The 25,523-nt window shown below is 39.6% G+C and overlaps 1 protein-coding gene across 2 annotated transcripts in view; it reads right to left on the bottom strand.

The window, feature by feature from the left end:
- GSAP (gamma-secretase activating protein) overlaps nt 1-23,678 on the bottom strand; it is a 49,481-nt gene extending 25,803 nt beyond the window's left edge. Inside the window, exons 1-13 of one of the 2 annotated variants that reach the window (XM_075491002.1) lie at nt 23,535-23,678; nt 19,450-19,523; nt 14,892-14,948; nt 14,111-14,180; nt 13,613-13,669; nt 13,397-13,485; nt 12,923-12,992; nt 11,748-11,797; nt 10,340-10,444; nt 9,321-9,380; nt 8,605-8,648; nt 6,919-7,004; nt 2,304-2,381 (exon numbers count right to left, since the gene is read on the bottom strand). In XM_075491002.1, the coding sequence (XP_075347117.1) occupies nt 2,304-2,381; nt 6,919-7,004; nt 8,605-8,648; nt 9,321-9,380; nt 10,340-10,444; nt 11,748-11,797; nt 12,923-12,992; nt 13,397-13,485; nt 13,613-13,669; nt 14,111-14,180; nt 14,892-14,948; nt 19,450-19,523; nt 23,535-23,670 (976 nt within the window). In that variant the 5' untranslated portion in view covers nt 23,671-23,678. Of the gene's footprint in view, nt 1-2,303; nt 2,382-6,918; nt 7,005-8,604; nt 8,649-9,320; nt 9,381-10,339; nt 10,445-11,747; nt 11,798-12,922; nt 12,993-13,396; nt 13,486-13,612; nt 13,670-14,110; nt 14,181-14,891; nt 14,949-19,449; nt 19,524-23,130; nt 23,364-23,534 lie in introns of those variants that run through there. The other variant, XM_075491012.1, reaches the window with a different exon arrangement.
- Between the last annotated feature and the right edge of the window lie 1,845 nt (nt 23,679-25,523).

The raw sequence follows: 25,523 nt of genomic DNA, 5'->3' as shown, positions 1-25,523 counted from the left end.
ACTTCTTCTGGCACCCAGTAAGAATGACATAGACCCCTCAAACTTCCTCAGCCTCTGAGAAAAGCTGAAGACTAAAATAACTAAGGAGACAATTACTGGCCTCCAAATGTCCATGCTGCAATATCCTAAAGACTGAATGGTGTCATGATCAGGATGCTACTTAATACTGCATGAAAATTCAAGGTAAGATGATAGATACACAGTTTACAGGCCCACTAAGGAAAAAAGTCAATCATGAGCCATGCTTCAGCTACTCATCCAGGTCTTTGATTCCTGATCCTAGCAGAGAGATATGCTTTATCTATGCTGCAAAAACAGAAAAATGAGACCTCCAAGACCAACAGCAACACTAGAGATGAAGGGTTATCTAAACCAAAGTTTTTCGCACCAGATACTGACTGAAGTTTGCTTGCAATGAGTCAGTATACTCATGATCACCATCCTGTTACTTGCCAATGCAAATACATGCAAGCTAATACCAGCACTGCAGAATACACCTGCAACATCGTGACTTTGTGTTTATGCTACATTAAGTGGCTGCTTTAACAGAGGACAGGAAGCTTCCTTCTGAGTTGACACGGTTTAACCCCAGCCAGCAACTAAGCACGACAGAGCCCCTCGCTCACACCCTCCTGGTAGGATGGGGGGGAGAATCGGGGGAAAATAAAGTAAAACCCGTGGGTTGAGATAAAGACAGTTTAATAGGACAGCAGAGGAAGAGAAAATAATAATAATAATAATAACAATAACAATAGAATGTACAAAACAAGTGATGCACAATGCAATTGCTCACCACCCACCGTCTGACGCCCAGCCTGTCCCCAAGCAGTGATCGCTGCCCCCTGGCCAACTCCCCCCAGTTTCTAGACTGAGCATGACATCATATGGTATGGTATAGCCCTTTGGCCAGTTTGGATCAATTGTCTAGGCTGTGTCCCCTCCCAGCTTCTTGTGCACCTGGCAGAGCATTGGAAGCTGGAAAGTCCTTGACTAGTGTAAGCACTGCTCAGCAACAACTAAAACATCAGTGTGTTATCAACATTATTCTCATACTAAATCCAAAACACAGCACTATACCAGCTACTAGGAAGAAAATTAACTCTATGCCAGCCGAAACCAGGACATGAGTTTACAGATGCTGCAGCACAGACTGAAGTCCTTCTATGTCTCCAAAACATGGCTTACGGACCTGATATACCACTGCTTCTGTGGGTCACCTCAGGAGCAGTCTTAAAATTCTTGCGTACGACTGATGAATCTTACATGACTCCACAAACAGCTCTGCACCAAACAACTCCATTCCATGAAGGTTATTTCAGATGCAGCTGGCCAATGTCGCCATAATTATCCTCAGTTTCTTCCTGGTACAGATAGGGATGTACAAGGGCCATGGTTGGCTCCAAGCAATGCAACCACCCTTCAGCTACACATCAAGTACATCTGGGGAAATCAGCCCTTCATAGCAGTACAATGCAGAGTGCTGCCACACCCAGAATGAGCTTTTCCAATTTGTTAATGCCTTCAAGAACACAAAAATGCAGTTCATTCAATCCCACAACGTTCCAGCAGCAAAGCAACATGTTAGCGCAGCTCTGACATATGAAAAGTTTCCTGACACAAGAAAGCAAACACTTAAAGTAAAACAGATATTTGTTGTCCACTTGAACACTGTTACTCCATACTATGCAGCTTCTCAAGTGAGAAATAATTCACCTCTCTCCTCCATGTATCAAATAAGAAAGATCTTGCTACTGACAAGTTTTATTCTGATCAGAATAAAACAATGCTCTTTATTCTTTTCAAGAAAAAAAAAAATAGGTCTTAAGATGCAGAGCCAGAGCACTGCTTACATAGTGACTATTCTAACAGTCAGTGGGCGTTGCATCTCTTGCTGTGAAAATGACACGTTGAACTGGAACTCTGAATAGATATTCAAGCTAAGAGCTTTTGGCTCTATTTCCCACACAAATGCCTTATGGTATAAGTACAACACACCTGCAAGCTCCCACAGATTCATTGATGTTTGTGCTCAGCACGTCGGAAAGTCTGGCTAGAAATAAGGGACCAAATTAATAGCCACTCACGAGGCCGCTGGTTTGAAGCTACTCGTTCAGCATCAGGCAGGAAGTCTACAGCAGGAAAATCAACTTCGCAGCTAAAGGCAGCTGCTGTCTCTAAACACCAGCCACAGTAGTTTATTGTCTGCAGACTTTGGTAGTTATTTGTTTTGCAAGGCATTCTGTGACTCTTTCAGCAAAGTGACATTCTCCAAAATAAAGCTTAACTTAATGGGTTAATCTTACCTTTATGTAAAAAATATATGGAGTACCTTATTTCATCAGGAATATCAGAGGCTAGACTAGAACATACACACAAGCCTCCTAAAAAGACAAAAAAGGAAAAGAAAATTGACTCGTCCACCTGAATACCTAGACATCTTTACACTGCACAAAACTAAAGCAAGACTGTTTCAAATTAGAAACTAAAAATAATCTCTCAAAAAAAGATTACAGAAATATATATTACATATCTCTAACCATCATTTACCTAGCAAAACACAAAATAAGAGACACCAGAGGAGGCAACATGGCACAATGGAAACCTGGGTTCTGACATGGCCAGTTCTTCACTTTAGGAGAAGTACATTTTTAGCCCTTCCCAGTAGAAATCATGCTTGCAACCCAAAAACTGATCACGCCTTTCTCTCCACAGACTGCCTCAATCCTAGATATTTTCTGTTCAGGGACTGTCAAATATGCACAGAACAACATAGTAAAGCACAGTTTGTTTGCTTTCTAAGTAATTTCATATTGGCAGCAGCATGATACACTACTAGGGCTTTCTCACACTAGAAATGATAGTCACTTCCCCCCTTTCCAGCCCAAAGAGCCGTTAATTCCTTTTTTAGGAGAAAAGTCAGCCCTCGGCACAAGCTTATTTCAGCCAAGGTACTCTGTGCAGGAATGCTCCCCCCTCCCAGCCTAATTCTAAATCAGAGTGATACTGTTGACTTCACTGGATGGTAGCCCTCCCTCCATGTCTTATAAAAACTTTAATCCATTTACGCCGATGCTTTGGCAAGCTGCTTTGGCATTTGTGTTAGAAACAGCTTCCAAACCACATTATCCCAATACAGCTGGGAAAGCTGGGCCACAACTATGACCATTCACCTTTTACCTTTATTGAAAGTTTATCACTTAAAAGAAAAAAAAAAAAAAAAAAAAAGGTAATACTAATACAGATACTGTTCTGTAAAAAAAAAAAAACCAAAAAAAAAAAAAAACAGGTTTATGTATACAAGGTACACAGAAAAAGGCACAGTATGGAAAAAGCACAAGTACAAAAAAAGCACAGCTACCAAGGTATTTTACTTGGTTAAATGCCTCATACTTCAGATCACAAGGCTGTACTATAGCTGTGATATAGGTATGGCTGAGGCATTTCACACTTCTGGGGAAGGTAAATACTTTTTTTGAGATGCAATTTTTTTTCCTGCTTATTCTTAGCTGATTGAATATTGTTTGATACAGTTTTGCTTGTATATTTGAGTCATTTAGACAACAAACAGGGCATTTTGCCAGAGCACTTGGCATCTTTCAGAGCATGCATAATTTTTAAAGTAGCAGCATCAGGACTCGTAAGGAAGACTGGAAAAGCTCCAGCAACCCACAATGCTGTTTTATTATCAACAGCTCCCTTCAAACACTGCAAATTTCTTTCTTGTATGTTGGAGGCTAGTGTATACACTGTTCTGTAAATTGCACAACATGCAAGTGAGTCTGTTCAGACTGAAGTGTCAGTGGGTAATATATGCAAGCTGATCACAAAAACAGTGGCTATGGCAGACTATTAATAGACATGCAGCTTTCAACTCCAGGATACTGGTCCAAATGTCAACAAACTGAACTACAAACAACAGAAAATATCAAATGGTGCTTCATTAATACACATAGAAACACGACAGTCTCAGATCAGCAAGTGTCCAAGCAATGTTACATCTGATACCCTCTTGGCAATCCCATTAGAGCACCCAGCAACTGAGAATATAAGACAAATTCCTTTCCTACCCTTACCAGTGCTCTCTGCAAATTAGAGCTGGGTTGTGTGCTGATGCAGGGAAAGCTTGTTATCCTATTGTACCTGTACGGTAAGTGTGTCATGCAAAGGCAGAACCAGGTCTTCTACACCGCATTTCAAAATCGTTTGCAAAGAGTAAGAGCTGTAGCTAAATGCTACAAGGTGAGAAGACTCACATGAAGATATATTTGGATGGACTCTTATCTTTTCAGAAATAAAACGGAAAAAAGATCTCAACCACAACAAAGTGAGAAAAAGGAAGCATTTAAAAATTAAATTCTACTCATACAGGGTAACAGCGAGTTACTACATTCAGCAGAATTAGGGAAACAACAATTACAATTCTGCCACTTGATAAATAAGCATCATACCACTGAACCTGCAAGAGTCACCTATGAAGACATGAAGTTTTCCTTAGGAAACTTTAACTTCAAATTCCTCATTTCTGTTCATGCAGAAGCGTAAGACGTAAGGCCGTACCAACATCTCAACATGGCATCTGAGTGTCACAATTCAAATACAACATTGCACCAGGACATTTTGTTTAGTTGTATTGGCTTAGGAGTGATGCCTCACCTAACTTCAGCCATCCAAAAACCTCTCATTTAGACTCCTATACAGCAAATGAAGAAACATGGATAGAAGCAATCATCCTCTGGAGATGCCTATTTCTCTCTATAAATATAATCCAGATCCTTAACTTTTAGGCAGGTAAAGTTAAGTGATGGTAATCCAGGGTTTATGTCATCTTACTGCCTCCATTATTTTTAATACCGAGCAAATTTAACTGAAAAGTACTTCTAAAGTGCTAAAAGAAAACATAACAGACCAGTGTTGTTTAAATAACCACTGAATTCTGGACATACAAAGTTAATTCTGAGACTAGAACTGCTTGATCTCAGCTAATCTAGAAGTTCATAGGGGTTTTTATCTGGAGACATTTTGTCTGTGCTGAGTATAAGGAACAGGGCTACTTTTCTTCTACTGTGGAATTTTGAGAAAGGAAGCGTGATTTCATTCAGAGTTCAGATTGGCAGTAGCCAATAAGAGTTTTATTAAATGGGAAAGTGCATGGAATATTCCGTTTTGAAATGATGCCAATTATTCTTTGCCAGAGTTGTCCAAATGGTACAAATAGGGATATTGGCATTAATATTTGAAGCATGCTAGCATAGTCTGTGCCCCAAAGAGCTTGCAGTCTGGTTTTGTAAATCACCATAAACAAGAGGCACAAAAGGGAACTTTAGTGTGATTACCGACAGTGTTCTTCAGTATGGTCTTGGCGCCAAAACCATTTGCTCCAAACTCTTAGTACTCAAAGTGGGTTGTGCAAAGTAATCCTTTGTTTCAAACAACATTCAATGAAAAGCCACATACAATAATCTCATTTAGTAAGTGTAATTGTCAAATTATGTGTTTTACGTTTCATGCAATGAAAAGCGCATGTGAACGGTTCCACACAGAATTTAAATACTGTGTTGCCAGATGGAAAACAATATTTTACTTCAGGGTAACCAAACAACAGTCTTGTTGGAAGAAGACTGAATTCCATCCTAAACTAAAAGGAGGTGCTTCAATCTGAACAGACCCTAGAGAAGTATAGGCTTAAAAGGAAACATATATATACAAATAAATAACATTTTCCATTATTGGACAGGCTGTTTGTATAAGAAGTAGTCTGTCTTGCTAACAGAAAAACTAGTCTAAACTAGTAGATAGAAACTTGTCTTTCTCTTATTGCCAATTCCTTCCCTCTAATCTTTGTAAGCGTGCTGTCTGCCTTGGTAAGAAAAAAATCCACGTAAGGAAACTGTATTTCACTGGATTTGCATTAATGGTCATTTCAATGCAACTGGCAAATACCTCAGCAATTCGCCCGTGTGCATACAGCATGCCTTAAGAAATGAGATGTAAAGCCACTTCTGCAACACATCATAACCCTACACAACTCTGTAGATTATTCAAAGGTTAATCAGATACCATCTCTACTTGGCAGTATGGTCTAATTTAGAAGCCAAAAATGCAGGCACCTGTGATGAACAGATGCCTCTTGAGACCAGTTTTTAATCAAAAAAGCAGCTCATGGCATGCATTAGGATGCAGGGAGACTCCTAAATCCTAAACGTTTAAGGAACATTTTAGGTTTGAGTTTAAGAAATCATATATACACTAAACCCTTAAGTATCACATACTTGGACCTTCTAAGTATCACATACTAACAACAATATGAAGCTCCTAGAATCTGTATTGCACATGCTCTGTTTAAGCATGTCCACTCTGCAACATAATTATATACTATGTCAGATACCCAGACAACAGACCTAGCCAAAACCTTCCTTGAATTTACTTTCTAACACATTTTTGGTCAGCTTTAACATTAAATCGCTCTAATGTAATACACAACCATGCTTTGGTACCACCTGTGTTCTGAAACTAGCAGAAAATGCTACAGTGTGCTTAGACTGAGATATTTCAGCGTATGAGTGCATGATACCAGTTCTTTGAAGGTGGGCTACCAGAAAATCTCTGGGTGACTGTTTTATTGTTGGTGTTGATATATAAAACCCTAGGTACTCTTCAGCTCAACTTGGAATGCAGCTTTCAGAGGGTAAAAAAAACTTAATAAGAAAAATAGTGCACAGTTGCCTTTTCCCTCTCCTCACAGCTACCTATCAAGTATACTCTAAAGGAATAAAAATCTCACACTCATACAAAAAAAAAACCACAAAAAATACAAGTATATATAATGTCTTATGAAAAAATTTAGTCATCAATTACAATTACACTGCATGATAATTACTAGTGGAGATCATTTTGACAATACTTGTATTTATTAGTTACCTGCTTTACTTGTGAAAACCTGAAGATTCAAACATTTAGATGCAACATCTTGGTCTTGACAGTAATCATATCCAAAATTCACAAGTCTATGAGCAAAAAAAATCACTAAATAAATCACTTCTTAATCCACAGAGATTCATTCCAACACAGAGGTCACGAGAACAGTCACTATATAATCAAAACATACTAATTAAATTATAATCAAACGTTCTCTAATGGAAGTTAAATTAGGCTTTAACCAATCCACTCAATGCTGTTAGAAATGAGAATTCCAAGACTGCACACTGTTATTAGAAACCAACAATTTTGATTACACCTGCAAACTTCATATTCACTTACTGCACCATTGTCCAACCATTCCTATACTTTGAAGTGAAAGCAAGTTCTGATAAAGTACTAGAAATCCAAACATTCATCATACCTGAGAACTCAAAGGCTTTGCAGCCTAACTCTGCCATTCTTATGTCTGTAAAGCTGCATTTTAATCTGCAATTAGGCACACTAATTTCAGTGGAAACACTCAAAAACGAAAGCACAAAATCACACTCATATGGAACTTGTTATACCATTACATTCTTTTTCAGTCTCGTGCTGCCTGTGCTTTAATGGTTTTACATATCTTTAAAATCTACAAGTCCTATTTTTGCCATGCAGAACATAGAACAGAAGATTGTAGTCAGTCTCCTTTGGCTTTTTTGTTGTTGGGGTTTTTTTTCCAGAAAGGATTTTGATCCTGTAGGGGTTTTCCCCTAGGTCTTCTGCAATAATTTTGGGGAAAAAAAAAATTATAGCATTGAAGCTCTTACAAGAGTTGGATTTTTTCAGCACTAACTGCAAGAGGATACACTGCCCTTTTAGGGCAACCTCCATGTGCAGTAGCAGCACACTGAGCCTTCTGCATAGCACTGAGGCATTCTAAGAACCACAGTTTGGGCAGGGTGGAACTCAACTACCTTCAGTTATTGATATCTGATCTAGTAGCTTTGGCCTCCCTTTTTATTCACTAAGAGAAACAGGACCCTTTGGAATGTAAATTCAACTGACTGAAGATAGATGAGGATGAGACAAATTATGACAGAGTCAGACCATCCTAACTAGTTTTTCCTCAGTTAAAAGGGAGCCTTAAGGAGACAAGCTCAGATGCAGTCATGTGCACGGTAGAGACAGATAGAATCAGACGAGTCTTCGCCTTTGAAAGTGCAGGCTGCCTGGAAATAGCATGCTGGAGGAGAAAAGAGTACATGAAGTGTCTCATAGGCTATAAAAAGGAGCTACTGGTTTGGTTAACTGCCCAGTAAAACATGTAACAGCAATTAAAAATGGAGAGCTCCCCTTGACAGGAATTTTGACATCACCACTACAACATGCCCAAGATTAAAACAAATTAATTTAAATAGGTACAGAATACTCAGAGGAAGGATGGTTTAACCTACAGCTAGCTCTTCAGACAAATAATCTTTAAAAATGGCACCAAAAAGCAGTCAAGGATTAAATTACATTTTACAGCTGACCCTGATGAAAATGAGAGGAACTGGAGGTTTGGACACAGTGTTCATATTATTCTTATGTTCCAGTACCATGTAGGCAACTGCAAACAAAGATGCTGTGGTTCGGACAAATTTTACTTGTAAAATACTACCCTATATATTAAAAGGAAAGCAAAACAAAACATGAAAAAAACCTTACTTTAATTGTGTGTCATTTACAGAAATATCCAGGTGTGATTCCAGCTGTTAACCAAACATGAAAACAAACCTGTTATTTAGTGAGATCAGTATACTATGATTAATATTTCAGACCAGTAAAACTCACATTTCACTAGATTCAACATTTTAACAAAGTTTATTTATCCTCCTCTAATCCTTACAGTCACCCCCAAAAAAACATAAAATAGATTCTTAAAAAAAAAAAGAAAATAAATTGTGAAGTTTAACCCTCTGCATTAGAGCAAATTTCAGCCACTGGGACAAAAGTCTAGTAAAAATTACATGTTCAACAGTTGTAATTTTTATGTTCTGTTCTCTGTGTTTTGGCCACAACAGATTTTCCTGTCTCACTTAAAACTGACACAAAATTAGTACATGGCTTCTTTGTCTACTGCATTTGATAACCCAGCTTTTCAATACGTCAGATCAGTATAATGTCATGAACATCACTCACTTCTAGGTCAGTATCTGTGCAATTCCACTGAAGTTACCTTACCATGGCACAGTCTGAATCTGACTGAATATATTCTTGAAAAGAATATAATGCAAAAAAACCAAACAGAAAACCAAAACCCAGTTTTCCTCTGCAAAAGTTCCAATAATAAAAGACACTGAAACAGATCTCTGTATCAGTGCCTGAAACACATAATTACATCCCACTCAAAACCATTGTATAATAAAATACTCATGACTTACTATTGAGTTAAAATTTTCATCAGGATAAAACTGGACACATTTTAAAGTAGTCTTTGATTCCTGGAATTAAGAGGATGTGTTTTGTAATTGATAAAATAGATAGCATATCATATAGACTGAAAAGTGACTGGATACTCCACAGTTCTCCACACTCAACCCACTTTGCTAACAGATATACAGAAGTTAGGGGACAAAAGACGACTTTGAAAACCACATATAACCCCCTACAATAGCACTATGACATGCTTCCTTCCTGTCCCAGATCATTATCTGCCAATCATCTATAATTGCGTGGGCCCTCACTTGAAGCACAACATTACATGTCTCACACACACACATTCTAGAAAGTTAAAAAAACCGTTTTCCATAACTACCTATATAGCAAAAGGAACTGTATCTTATTTTGGTCAGTTCAAAAACAGTATCTCAGAAACAAAGACAGGAATATGTTTCTCCATCACAGTTCACTTCCTGTTATTTCCTAACACTCATATTTTTTTGGTGGCTAAGAAGAGTTAAGAAAAAACTATTTTCATTTACGTAGAATACATCAAGTGCAAATAGTCTCTCAGACAAAAAAAAAAAAAAAAAAAAAAAAAAAAAAAAAAACAAAGGGTTTCAGCATTTCTAGCCATGAACCTGCCCTCATTTGGTGACTGTATAGTCACAGTAAGTCTGTATACAACATACCTTCTAGATGTGAATTCTCTAGAACAGAGGCTCATGACAGTTTTTGGTAGATTTAGATCCTTTTGAATAAAAGACCTTTTCAAAGCCAAAAAACCTAACAAACCCACCCTTTTTTATAGAAAGCACTTAAGACCACCAGTCTTCTTGCAATTTACTATGCACGAATAGCAGTTAAGGCAAGCCTGGCTTTTGCTTTAGGTTATTTGAGGCAGGAACAAGACAGACTACTATAGTGAACAACAAACTACACTATTATTACCCCACACATTCAAAACTTTACTCTCACGAGACAGGAGGGAACAAAACTACTAGAATGACTTTCATCTCACCTTTGGAACAATGTAGAAGAGCCTTTGTTCCATCATATCCCATTGTGCCCAAATGAGATCATCTACAACTCTGGCTCTTGGAAGCTGACCTGAGTTTTGAATCACCTAAAGGGGAAGAAAGAACATTAGAAGAGGTTAAATAAGGTTCTATAACAATTACGCAGTCTGTGCTTTAAAGAGAAAAGCAATGACAAAAAAGGGGCAAATACTAAGGTGCTTGGAGGGAATATGCTACTTGTTAGCTGCACAAAGTCCACCTTTGTTGTGTGAAAGGTGCTCAGTTTAAAGAGATTAGAAGCACAGTTTTAAGGGTACACCTACTACCAAGTATTTTCTTTGAGAGTTCCTTGCTTGCAAGAAATTCACCACTTAAGCTGCTCAAAGTGAACAAAGAAAAACAGATGGCACTCTTCATCACAGAGAAGGGGAGAGGAGTAAAATACCACAGTCAGTTCAGAAACAGCTACATGAACTATTGAAGGAAGATGCATTAGCTCCAAAAGGGCTTTCTGTCCAAAGTTCCAGCCACACAATGGAGAGTACTGGCAGTAGGGAAAGGGCTAGAACTGTGGGAAACTGTTGGGATTGTATAAATGCACTCTTGAAAGATGTAGGGAGATTTCCCATCAACCAAAACAAATCTGTTTGTTAGAAGGATATCAGATTGATCTATTTTTTCTGATTATATTCTTAGTCTTCACTCCACTACTGTAGTCTAGCATATAAAACCCATCTGCTTTAAAAGCAATTATAAACTTTGAGAAAACCATGAGACTTCAAAGTGACTGAAAATCAGGACCTTAACTTTTTCCTTCCAAGTCTACATTTGTCTCCATAAAGCAAAACATTAGCTTTTGTGACACAGTTCTTTACTATATTAGATGTATGTTTATTAATAAGTCTTTTAAGCAAAACATCCACAATTTGTTGAAGACAAATTCATGTTAAAAACAGGAAAAAGAGATGAGGGGAAAAAGAGATTGGAACATTCACAGTACTTGGAGTGTATCTAAGTTTTATGTCTTTTGTTTGTTTGCTTGTTTTTTAAATGAATCCTTTATTGGGACACACAGACTCCCAAAAGGCAAAGTTAAGAAGGTGACTCTGCAAATCTTTTAAATGGTTTAAAAATGTATATTGGCTATATTTACTCCCACCTTCTAACATACAGATGCATTCAGCAACAAACAAAAAACCAATAAAATAAGTAACTTTCTTCATAGAGGAATACAGGTTTTTCAATCAGCTTTGTGGTTAGCTGCGTAAGTTGCCATACTATCAATACTTTCTTTAATATACTTTGTGTTGCTCAAGTATAAAACTACAAAAACAGTTAGCTAAAATTACGGATGTTTAAATTTTCAGTTAAAGCAAAAAAACTCAAACCCCAAGATTTTTCAAGTCTTACCACTTTGTGTTCTTCGTCTGCAACAACATGAATGTCAAACTGTTCAATATCTTTAAAATATATATAAAGAAATAATTACAAACATACATTTTTATATGCTTTTATACAGCTATTGAACAATCTCACCTCTTAGAATGCTATAAGAACACATGAGGGCCAGAAAAGTTCAACTCTGTGTAAGAGGAAATCCGTGATATACGAGCACAGGTGCCTATGCAGACATCTGGACTCACTCCCCTTCCTGAGCCGAGGGTGGCCTAAGCCATACCACCTCGTGGAAATAGTTCTCTGCCCACATCAGTGCAGCACCGTCAGGAAGAGTGCTAACTGAAACATGCCAAACCAAGCCAAGAAGCACACTTATAAAGAAAGAGCATGCAGAGCTGCAATGCCTGTACCTGACACTACACCTTAGCCCTGTTTCAATTCCTGTTTCACTTCCTGCTACACCTTAGCCCTGTTTCACTTCCACCTCACAGTTCTTTCCCACACAAAATTCCTGAAAGTTATTGGTAGTTTGCCTGTGTGAAGGGTGCAAGATTCACCCAGCAGATGTTACAAATGTTTCTGATATAGTTCACAGCACTATGTGAAAGTATTAGAAGCTGCCCACCTAAGTCCGGCTACCTAAAGGCTGGTGTCTAGCTTAGCAGAGAAAATGGACCTCTCCAAAAAGATCAGAAGAGCAATCTCACTCTATAATAAGACTGAAAGGCAAGAGGGATAAAGAGCCTTTTCCAAGTGTCCACCTCTATCCATTCCCTCCCATTAGATTAGGCTGAATGTGCAAAGTTAGCTGAATCCAAGGAACTACTGTCCTATTGTTATCCTACTTGTCACACATTAAATCATGATCCATCTCTCATAGTCAATTGATCTGCTCTGAATTTATATAGGCAGCTATAAAAGTCTATTTTAGCTTTTTTAGAAATAAAGATAACCAATGAATGCATGAACTAAGCAAATAATTGCAGTCAAAGCTGCCCATTCTCCTAATACTGAGAAGAAATCCCATTAAATGATACAGTTTTTGAAAGACATTCAGAATATCTTGAACAGCTCACACTCTTTTTATTTTTCCTGTTTTTTTCCAATAAAAGTCTACCAAAAATATAATCTATAACAATCAGGTTAATGTAAAAGAATGACAATGTACTTTCAAAATATTAACTCACATTTATCTTCTGAAACTACCAAGAGGCGACTTTTTGTAGAAGTATTTCTGCCTTCAGCTGGATAAAGAAACTATACAGAAAGTTTCACAAAAGTAAGTAAATAACCAAAGTAGTTTAGAACACCTATCTAAAACGTGTTTTTTTAGGTGGATATTTACATATTTTTAAATTAAGACAGGCACACTAATGATATTTAATTAATAAAAATAGCTATTATTACAGACTAGTAGTCACCAATCACTATAATTGCAGGCTTCAGGGGATTGAAGAGAAATAAAAAAGTAGCCTTCATGTCAGAGAAATATTCTACATCATTTTATGAAGTTTCTCTTTTTTTCATTCTATGAAAAAACACGGGCACACTATCTCTGTAACAGTTGCAAGATAACATGAGATATTTCTGTACTCAACCACTTTTTCTCTCTAGCACAGTGGATTAAAAAGGTTTACATTTAGATTCGTTGAATAATTTACCTGCACTCGAACACAGCTATCCACAGCCTTTAGGACTCTCACATTATTAATAGGATGAATTTCAATTAGCAGGGTTAAATACTTGGATACTGCAAAAAGAACATGTTTTAGATAACATATTTTACACAATTTTGTTTTCTAAACAGAAATTACATGGGTAAAAAAGCAAAAGGATACAATATTTCCAACAGTATTAAAACAAACCACTTGTAGTACCTGACTGTAATAGCCGACTTACTCTTTCTTCCTCTGTATACTGACGGAAGCTGACCGCTAAGGGAAAAAAAACAAAAAAAAACAAAAAAAACCCAAAAACAATACAACCACAGTGAGCATGCATATTTGAAATTAATCTTATTAAACATTCTTGGAGAGCAAGCATCGCAAATTTTTTTACCAAAAACGTATATGTTAAAGGAACACAGAAGCTCTTCTAGACGTAGAAGGCATGTATAAATGCAGGAGGGGGAAGTGAACAATGGGTCAGTATGTCTTGGATTTTTGTTTTAATAAAACAGCAATATCGTTACAGCTGTTTCTTTATGTTGTTACCTACATTATTTGGTGATGGATCCACTGAAATGCATAGACTGCTGTGGGCAACATATGGGTCAAAATAGATTTAAGTCATTCTAGACTCAAATGTGTCATCCTACTAAACTAAATCATCTTCACCATGACACAAAAAAATTTAATGATAAAACACATATTTACCCAATAACGTCCTTTCACTGTTGACCGAACAACTGATTATGCGTAGATCCCTCTCAAACATATAGAGGTGCTATAGAGAAACACATTAATGCTAATAAATTATTTTTTCAACTATATAAAGAAAACCATCTAATTACTCCTCCTTAGGAAAACACTGCTGACCAGTACACCATTTTTGTTTTTAAAGCAAATCATTTCACGGCCAGAAGAACCATATTGCAAGCCTCAATTGTATCACTTCTTCTTTTTCACATTTGTTTGTTTCTTACTGGTTCTTTTGAGCTCTTATGTCGCCACTAGAGCAGCACAGCAGACCTTTATGTAAACACAAAATTTCACCCATTTCATACTGTTATGGGGACACCTGCAAAGGCCTGTTATCATGATTACAGCCACTGAATTGCAGTACATTCAGTTTAAGAGTAATTTCTTACAAATGGTAGCACCAAACAGACTGAGGATGCACACATAACAAAGAAAACCCAAAACATTTACTTCTTAGCACACATTCAGTGTGAAGAGGAGTGGAAAGGGCTTGAATTGGTTGTTTAGAAATAAAGATTGCAGACATGACGCTCTACTACTCCCAAGTCATTCAGATGTTCTGCATCTTAATACCACTGAGCATTAATTCAAATACCTTCTCTGGTCTCTCTGGTTGAAACAGCTGTTTCAACCAACCATATACTCCTTAAGGACATAACATACTGTGTTGCAAGCATCAAAATCTGAAACACTACAGCACTGTCTTCACCAGGGAGAAGCCTGGTATTGCTCTTACCTCATTTTGTTTAGTTTGAAGATCGTACAATCCAATGTGAGTATTTCTCTGATTTCCCTATGGATGAAAACAAATTAGCACTGGCAATGTAAATATATACAAAGTTAAACACTTTTTTTATTTTTTTTCCTACCTCCCTCTCCTCTTCCCCCCGCCCCTTGACACACATCCTCACACACTTCCCTGTCCTATAAACAGGCAGTTAATTATCTAATTCCAAGAAAGTGAGGCAAGAAGAGAACAAAGATTTTTTTTCTTTCCTTTTAGAACTAACACATGGGATAAAGCTGAAATGTGGCCAATCCACAGCCCACATGCCATTGCATAAGCCAAGTGCCTCTCTCTCACTTTGGTTCTAAACTGATTTTAGTTATAGGCAGTAGAGCCAGGAAGAGAGATGTCTGTACAACAATGAAAGGGGATGCTATGGCCCCTAGAAGATTTAAGGCTGGTATTCCAAACCTCACCAACTCAGTGGGTCATCACTCCAGAAGTGAGCACAGAAGCATCAAACATCACCAAACACAGCTTCCAGTGATGTGGCTGCAGGCTAGAAAAAGGATTTCAGCTCTGCCTTAGGAAATGATTGTTTGAAGGCTAAATATATTTCACAAGCTCAGATGACACCATTAGCCTGTTGCCTTTGAAAAGAAACATAATACACATCCTTTCTAGCTTATTGATAATAACATACAATGATTTTGTTTGGGGCACTTCTAAGACTATGCAAATCAAAACTTTTCTTCTTGGTAATTTTTACCATGCTTTAAATTTTCAAAATATTTTTTTTAAAAATTAAATTAAATTCTGCTTGGCAGCATACATTGTATATCAAATCAAGCTGAAGTCCATTAATGTACTCTAGGTATAGGCCATAAATTGCTAAACTGTTGAAATTAAATGCAGCCACATAGGCTTGTACTCAAACAGTGAGCATCATTGTTTTTAACTACAGCTCGAGGGGAGAGGGGAGAAATCTGTGGTTATTTACAAACTTATAGCATCTTGCTTTGTGAAGTTAAAACAAAAGCCTGAGTATTCTCTTCCTAAGGGGTCTATTTCTGAGTGTCTCATTATTGTTGTGGCAATGACAAAAGTCTTTGACTTCTGATTTAAACAAGGAAAACAAAATGTCTTTATATTAAGACACAGGCTTCAGGCCTCCTCATTTAAGGTTAAGCAAGCTCTTTCACAAATAACCATTCTTTCCAAGTGTGTCTGAAATGTTAACATCCTCGGTAATTAGCTACTGAAAAATATACTTTACAAGACTGGTAACAGGACTACATCAGTGCCCGTATCTGTGCATAAGCCAAGATGCTTGTTTTCAAGTTTATTCTAAAGATTCTTGTACTGCCTTGCAAAATAGAAGCGCTGACACTAGAATTCACTTCTGTTAAAAATATCTTCCTTTACACCAACTACCAATGTCACAAAAAACAGACACTGTCAGAACTACAGTACAACGCAATACTCTAAAATAAGCTTGAAAATAAAGCTCATTCTCCATCTTGCCCTGATTTCACAAAGAATGCACTTGATTTTCTTCCACTTAGCAGACAAAGGTTGTTTTCTATTTGTATCTATTAGGAAACAAGCCAGGGCAGCTCAGTTTAGTTTATAACCTTGTTTGTGCACTACCCTCACTGACAATGTCATAGCTAAAGTTTGCTGCTACAAAACCAACTGGAAAGGCTCACAGACATATAGCTGTGTCTTGCAAAAGTGGTAGCTCATTAGTCATAAATAGTTTATCATGAAGGGGGGGGAGAGAGAGAGAAAGAGATATTAAACTGCCTTAACAACTCAGTAAGATCTGTAGTTTGCTAGAAGGTGTAATTACATCGCGATTTCTCCAACCTAAGTTTAAGAAAACAGAAGGACTAGCTGCAGACACTAAAAGCAATCTGTTATCCCTAGGTAAGCTTTCCAGTGTGATGATGTATATTAGCAGAACAGAATAGCAAAGTGCAAAGAATATTTGTATTTTAGAACAAGTTTGTAAAAATTTAAAAGAAGTGTCAGATTGGAGCCTAAAACTACTTGTCATTCACTAAGATGCATACACCAAGACTCTTTTTTCTTCTATGTAAATATGAATGGATACTCCTCTTAAAAGGTTTACAGTAAACTCCAAAACCACAGAACTATACCCGTATGTTGTCAATGAACTGTTTCAGAAAAGGAAACATTTGGATTGAATCGTTGTTAAGTCAGTAATAAAGTATAAAAAGACAGACACAGACACACAATCCTTGCAACACTTGCTGTTTCTACTTTTGAGAGAGAGGAAGAAAAAAATTCAGTCCTGCTTTAAGGTATCACAGTCCCAAGGTGTGACTGCAGCTGACACAGACCTAAGTAATGTAACAAAAGCACAAATATCAGGAAAGGCACAGCATTAGCAGCTCAGGACCCAGCCTGTTCAGGACACTGGGTGAGTGCTATGCAGCTACAGCCTGGGCCACCATGTGTGCTCCTACCAATATACAAGCCACCTAGACTAACATGAGCCTTGGGGCAGACGTACCCGCATGTTCTTATCATGCACGCAGACAAGTGTGGAGGTATTGAGTCCCATCAACATCAATAGCATCTAAGTGGGTACCAACACTTTCAGCTGCTAAGCAGAATTTTTACTGATCCAAAAAAGAAATCTGTACCACACACTATGAACAACTTCTCCCTGGGAGAAGCATCATATATTTAATGCAATACCACCTTAAGATACATTTGTTCTTTGTGAGAAAACTCCAGGAAGTATCCTCCAGTTTGCCCACTACCAAGTGTAAAAAACACTTATAGTAGAAGCAAACAAAATATGTCAGCATCCTTCCCAATAGAGGAATAAATAGATGCTGGTTCTTCAGCAGGCTGACTCACTCAGGAGAAAAAGATCAGACTACTTTATTATGGTAAGAGAATAGGAAAATAAAAAGCAGCAGCATCTCCCTCGGGACAGCAGTTGAGAGGGGAAAACTGCAGCACAGCTGTGCAGTTTGCTAGTTCCAGTTCTCAGGCTTTGTCATCCAGCCATTCCTACCAAACAGGCTGCAGAGGTCACTTGATTGCTAAAATTAGGAAAGAGAAGCTACAGCGAACATTTTCAGTGACTTCCTATGCAGCCTTTACCTCTAGGTTCGGGGAACTAAGCCTAGGTGTTTAAATCCTCCTGAGAGTCATTGGCCTACTCAGTCAATGGAGTCTAGCAGGTATTCATCCACCTCCTCCCAAAGTACAGGCTACAAGTGGCCAGTTCTCTGAACTCCACCAACTGTTCTGACCAGATCCCTACTGACTACAATGGGAGCTTAGACACCTAGCATGCAGGCAGACACCTACGTTTAGATGTGTGAACCTCAAGCTACAACTCATCCCTTATGCCAGTTACAAAAGCTTGAACAGCATACAAGGCAGTTGGAATGTGCTGTCAGAAGCCCAAAAAAAGCTTAGTGTGAGATTCCATAGACGCTAGAAAGCAGCAACATGACACATACGCAGTACCAGATCTCCTGTTGGGAGCTAGATGGGTTACTTTCATTAAGTCTTTCTAGAGTTTTAAGCAATGCAAAAAAAAAAAACTTGACACATTCTTTAGTGTCGTTTTTTACGGTTACTGTTGTCTTGTACAGACTCCCCTCCCTATGCTTGTACTAAAGGAAACATCCACCCACAGTTAAAGTGTATTATACCTTGATGAAGGCCTCACCTCTTCCCTTAACCCTAGGGAAGCTGGAGAGTTTTAGCATTGTTGAGCGGGAGGGGAACAAAAGGCAGCCCTGTTCTACTGGAGCCTGCTATCTCCAATCTGTACTCTTCAAGAACCAAGATCCTCCAGAATCGAGCTGGGTCTACAGATTTCTCTGAGATGCACAGAAAAGAAACATAGCTTGTCTCATCAAGGGGATACCTTCTCAACCCATTTGAAAATCTCTTGGAACCACAGGCATTTCAACCTAAAAGCTATACATATGCGATGGAGAGCAGAATCCTATGTTAAAAAGGATAGCTCTAGATACTTCAAGACATCAAATAAACAATGGTTACTTCACACTACTTGCAATAAAGTGCTATAGATGAATCTTAAAGCAACAAAGAAGAAAGGCAGAAGCAGAGTTAGTGTTAGATAAATGGCTTCTTAACATAAATATGTTTCCTTCTACCAATATATAACTAAAGCAGTGCTCACAAATTTAATAATCAGACTTCCCTGAGAAATTCTGAAGGTGAACGAATGTGCTGCTTACAAAGAATTTATCTGTTCAAGAAATGGCATTTCATTCAGGGTGAGATTCTGACCCCCAAAAAAATCAACAGCAAAAACCCTATGGACTTAATCAGGTCAGTACTTTACTCTCCATTTCATCATTCTTAACCTTTGTCTGAAGTGGAGACAGGTATTTTCCCATTGCCCAACCCCCCCAAGTGGTAATCAGTCAAGTTTTCATGTTCTAAACCTCACTGCAAAAAACTTAGAACTACAAGGACTAATTAGGCATAGATACACATGCAGAGTTATTCTCTGGTATATTTTTATTAAGTTCCGAGACAGACTTACCTTCCAGGTATAAATAATTTTTCCGTTTCTTTCAACATTTACAACGTAGAGCACTAATGAATTCTCAGAAGTATCTGAAATGATAAGTAGTGAAAGGCACAGGATTTTCATTTGAGCTGGTTCATCATACAATTTATGCACACTTTAAGCAAAGATACTAAATCCATTTTTACATATAAATACTTCTTTGTACATGCCAAAATCACTCTCTTCTGGAAAGAGAGAGATAATATTTCTTGCACCATGATTTAAATCTGATAAACTTCAACACAAAATAGTTAAGGGTTTCAAAACACACAGGAAAGAATTATTTATGTAAACTCCTATCTCTTCATTATAAATGTGATTCTAATGGCCACTACCTTTTGTGATGAAAATGGAATGTGCTTTTTCACTGTCTTCCATTCACAAAAAAAAAAAAAAAGCAGCATTTATCCATTATACACAACATGGGATTCAAACAGTTAAGTTGCACTCCAATCCTCAGAACGCTACAGGGAGATAGAACTAGCCAGAGGAAAAGTGTCACTTGCTCCCACCTGCCCCTTTAGCATCCCAAAGGAATGCCTGGAAATAAACTACATCTTCAGAGATTAGCTGTACAAAAACACCACCACCCCCCTCCAACCCCCAAGAACCACAAGATTAAGCACCATATATACAAATACGCAACATACCTACAAGTACAAGGGAATTAAGCAATGCAGGACAAGAGATATGATGTGGGGTGTGAATGAAAGAGTAGGGTTAAAAAGGAAACAGATGAGCAGGAAGCTAGGATGGACACAGAAAGAAAAGAGCACATCTGGACAAAGCAGTGCAAAATAAAAAGGAAAACACCAGAAAAAAAGATAAAACGTCGTACTCAACATGACAAAAACGCATGCTTTCCTGATGCTGCTTTTCTGTTTTCTAATCGCTGCAGCCACCAAAAATATGTTTCTCTCAGATGGAACTTTCACTAAAAGTGGAAATTTTGCCCTTAATAAGGTTGACAGATGCATGATTGGTCCTAATTTTAAGATAAAGGTAGCCCGTGGTTCAGTAAGCATCAACAAAAAGAATTCTCCACAACTCTCAGCAAGCATTTAGTCAAGTTTGACATTATTTACTTTGCAGTTATCACAAAGTGTTGATAGAAGAAAGGCATGTGAAACTTAGTTTCACAAGCCTGATACTATGAACTGGCTTGTACAGCTTGCAGCAATGAGAAAAAAAACTTTTAACAAGTATTATCAGAAGGAAATAAATTCCGTATTTTGTCGTGGGAGGACAATGAAAAACCTTAGTGTACATTTAACAACGCAACACTTTCTACTGGTTTCAGATCACTCAAAGTACACTACAATACCGCTACATTAGGGCTAACCGGTGACAACTGAGAAAGTCTCAGATAACCATATATTCTGCTCTTATTTTAGTGGAAACTTCCCGGAATTTAACCACCACCTCAAACTTTCAAGATGAGTACTACAATCTCCACACTTCTCTCTCATACAATACTTCCTCAGAACAGAATTTAGCTAGAGAAGAAGGTCCACAAGAAATCTCCCTGTCAATGAATTTCTCTGTCACCCAACAGAGAGATCTTAAAGGTGTTGAAAAAGTTCTGTGTCAGAAGTGAGTTCCATGTCAGTGAACATTGTCAGTGTGGATATGGAACCAAAGAAGTGGCAATCATCTCTGCCCTCGGAAAGTCCTGCAGTAAAACTCTGCATGCAGAATTACCATTTCTTCTTCATCCTCACAGCTGAGACCAGCAGATGAAGGACTGCAAAAGAACCAAGCCAACCTGCCTTGCCCAGCAAACAACTCTTATCAACATACTCAGGAGAATGCAGAGTTTTATTTCCTGAAGGCCAGGAAATGCAGCTCACACAAAAATAAGTGGAATAAAGAGAACAAGGCTGGTTCTCTTCACTTGCCGCTCCCCTCCCATCATCATAGCTACTCCCAGCTCTCATGCAATTAGAAATTCTCACATGCTATCAAGGGCTTTCAAGTTCTCAGGAAAGAAAATAATAAATATGAATAACTACAACATCTGAAACCACTGACACAAAAGTACCATGACTCCTAAGAATTACCTGCTGTCTGTGAACAGGTATTTCTTTGATGTTTAAATGAATCTTTTCAAATTCTTACCTCCCACCTTCACATTCCTAACACAACAGCACTACATCAGGGGAAGAAGTCAGTATACACAGACAGAAGTTGAAATGCAATACAGCAATGCTGGTATGTGATCAGATGCACCTTCCAACCTAAATTCTTCTGATTCTGTATTACCAGGGCCATTTACTGAATAATGAGTCTGTATTACATTTTAAAAAGCTGAATACAATTGGACCCTTTCCCAAACACAAGTCAGCACCATTTTGAGATCATTATGACATAAATGCATAGGTTAATCGACTCATTGAATTCATCACAGACGAACTGACAAATTCATAGATGAACTGATTATGTGTGAAGAATTTCAGAATTTTACCTCAAACCCCTTCAGTACACCATTCAACAGTTGTTCAGTAAACTCTCTAGTATACGTGAAATAATTTTTAACATATTTTGTAACTGATGGCTAGGTAAGTAATTTTGTTTTATAAAACCAAAAAAAGCTGATACTTTCTGGTTTATCTCCAAACAAGTTCTTATGAAACTATTTGATAATGACTCCTCAATGTGGGAAGCAAGTTAAATATTTTAATTAAAAGCAATCAAAGGAGTTGAGGTTTCATGTTCATCACACGGTACATCAACGATCATCTATTTCTACTGAAGTAATAATTGTTACAGTATTTTTTTTTTTTAGACTAAGGTTTCCATCAGTTTCTGAAAAGCAGAACTGAGCCATCTGCCCTGCAGATGAATGAGAACAAACGCAAGCAAAAAACCACAGGGCCAAGAATACAGTGGGGTCATTCTTTTTTTCCAACCACGACATCAACCGCTTGCTACACTAGCTATCGCACACTGCTGTGACAGCTAACACTTCATCTAATTTTAACTAGCACTCATTTACCACGTAGACAGAAGTGTTTGGGGCTCCCCACACACACACAGAAAGGGGAGTAGTGTGGGAGAGGGAGTCATACCAAGTCTTATGGGGAAAAAAAAAGAAAAACAAAAAAAACATGTGTGAAGAAGCAGAAGAAAGAAACAAGCTGTGGAGTCTAGCAGACGTGCAGAAGTGCTTTCGGAATGTGAGAAGTTCCTTGAGACATCAAACTTCCCCGCCTCAAGTACCCGGCCACAGGCACCTGAGGGAAGATCCCCCTCACGGACACGCGGCCCGGGGACGGGCGTAGCTCGCTCCTCTGGAGCCCGGTCGAGAGGGGGCCAGCGGCCGCTCCCCCCAGCCTGCTCCGGAGGGGGTACTCCGCCGCCGCCGCCATTACCCCCGACCCCCCCGCGGCCGGAGGCGGCGCGGCCCTGACTGGAAGGCGCGGCCAAGGGCGCAGGCCCCGAGGGAGCCGCACGCGGGGGTCTCGCCTCAGGCCCGGCTCTTCCGCCCGCGGAAGAGGGCAGCGCACGGAAGCGGCTGGGAGGGAGCGAGCGAGCGAGCGAGCGGGCGGGCGGCCGGAGGGAGGGAGGGAGGGGGCTTTCCTCGGCCCTCCCGGGGAGCGCGCGGTCCCGCCGCAGCGGAGCCCGCCGGCGCAGCGCCACCCGCCGCGGCGTTACCTAGAGCCGCGGCCCAACCCCGCGCCGCCAGCCAAGGGACCACATCCCTCTGCAGGTCAAACTCGGCTACCAGGTGAAGCAGCATAGCACCCTCCTCCCGCAGGGCACGCGGGGCAGCCCGCCGGCCCAGCGCGACCCGGCCCCGCTCCGCTCCGGCCGCCGGAGCTCTCCGCCCCACTGCACCGGCTCCTGCGGGGCGGCCGCCGCCATGGGCCCGCCCGCTCGGGGCGCCTCGGCGCCCATTGGGCGCGGCGGGTGTCACTCAGCTGGCGGCGGCGCGGAGTGGCTGGGCGCGCTCCTGCCTCCCTCCGCGCCCCTCAGCCGGCGGCGAGGCGGGGCGGACTCGCTGCGGGGTTCCGGCGGTGCCGGTCCCGCTCCTAGGCCTGGGGTCGTCCGCTGCCTACCGGGGGACGGGAGCGGCGAGGACAGCGCCCCAGAGCCTCGGCACTGGGGGGCAGCCTGCGCGCAGGTGACCGGGGGGGCTTCAGGTGGACTCGAAGGCCCTCGTTTGCCCGTTGGAGCTGGCTCCTCCCGAGGCATGCTGGAAGAAGGAGTGATCCTCTTTGAAGCTTCACTCACAGAGTGACTCAGAGTGACTTAAGCAGTTGCCTGTGGGTGAGGTCTGGTGTCAAGCTTCAGCTGCTCAGTGTCTGCTGATCAGAAGGCCCCAGCCATCTGTTACCCTCCTCGTGTTCCCCCTGGAAGCGTTAGGTGTTTTCCAGAATTTCCAGCAGCACCCCTGTTCTCTGAGATTATGCGTTCTGCAATTGCTTGTTAAATAGATCGAGTCTCTCTGTGCAAACTTCTTTGGCAGAGCTCAGAATGTCCTCTCAGACTAGGCCTGGCCTGATCCTGCTTTTCATCTGTCTACTAGCAAAGGAGGTAAAGCTTAGTGTAATCTTAGGGGGTTTTGTGGTTTGTTTGTTTGGGAGTCTTTTTAGCTTTTGAAAATATTTGTAGTGCCGATAAGATGCTACTCCATGGCTATCTATAGCCTGCCTGTAATTACCATTTCCCTTCTGACATGCGCTGGCTGATGTCAGCCAGCTAAAAGCGGCATAAAAGGGGATCGGCTGTAAAGGCACACACCAAGCTAGATGTACGCTGAGTACAGAACAGCTTGAGCTGGTTCTAAGAGATAATCCAGTACCAAGTTTTTTCCCCTCATTGCTAAGCTTTGGAGCTATATAAAGACCAATGAGAATCAGGTACATCTGCAAAGTGCGGGTGAAAGGCAAGTCGATAATCAAAATGCAAAGCAGACATATGCTTTCTCTCAAACTCAGTATTGCCAACTTATACAATTTTATCACAAGTTTCATAATTGGCATTCTTCTTAAAGCTCCTTGGATCAAGTGGTTGTGCAAGAATTTCAGCTTATATTTTCAGTGTTCTGAAATAAAGCTTGAAAATGTGACTGGAATATTTATTTCAGAGACAAAAGTAGAAAACAGACAAAAGGTCCCAAATGGATGCATTTTTTAAGAGATGAGGTGGGGCTAATTCATGATTATGAGTATTTGGGAATGACACAACCAGAGAGGCAAGCAAAGGAGGGAAACGAAGCCAATGAAATGACTGACTCTGTAACTATGTGCAAAAAGGGAAATTTTCACATGGAGAAAATCTCCTGTACCCAGAGCTATAGAGTGCATTTAAGGCCAGGATGAGGCCAACCGGCAGAATTTTTGCTTCTGTTGTTGTAAAGCAAAACAAAAAGAAATGTGGAGATGGGTAACAAAGAGTCTACCTATAACAGCAGGCACTCCAAATGCAAAAGGAAAAGAAAATTAAATATAGCTGCCTAGTTTGATGGTCCTGCATTAAAAAACAAAACAAAACAAAACAAAACAAAACAACTGTCACTGTTCTTTTGTTTCAAAATCAACCATGTCCCTTATTATAGATCTTGAAAGAGAGCCCACATAACTGATGGATGAATTATTCTCTAATATTTACAGACCGAGAATCATATGACAACGCTGTTCTTCTAGAGTATCTTACACAGTATGTGAAAGGCCTTTCAGACAGTAGGAACTGCATGGAGTTAACCAGAGTCACTGCTGGGTTTGCAGTAGAACTTAAGCTGGTTAACATGATTAAAGGAAATTGGAAACGTTCTTAGATGATGCGAGCTGGTGAGGAGCTATGCAGACAAGTGGGTGTGAAGAAGATTCATTCACTCATGGGCTGTGCATAGGATCCATTCCACAGTCCTTACTTGGGAAAGGACTGGAAGAGTTTGTACAAATTGCTGGAAGAGTTTGTGCAAGTGAAGACTTCATGGTCAGGTGTACAGTAGGAAAAACCTTTCTTGCTGAGGAAGTAAATAACCAGAAAATTTCCCTTCAGACTGTGTTTTCACTGCAAAAGACTCTTCATTTTTTTTGTAT

This window comes from Mycteria americana, chromosome 1 (assembly GCF_035582795.1).
Source record: "Mycteria americana isolate JAX WOST 10 ecotype Jacksonville Zoo and Gardens chromosome 1, USCA_MyAme_1.0, whole genome shotgun sequence".
NCBI classification, from domain to species: domain Eukaryota; kingdom Metazoa; phylum Chordata; class Aves; order Ciconiiformes; family Ciconiidae; genus Mycteria; species Mycteria americana.
Note: the sequence above shows the minus strand (reverse complement) of the source record. Positions and strands in the feature narration are given on the sequence as shown.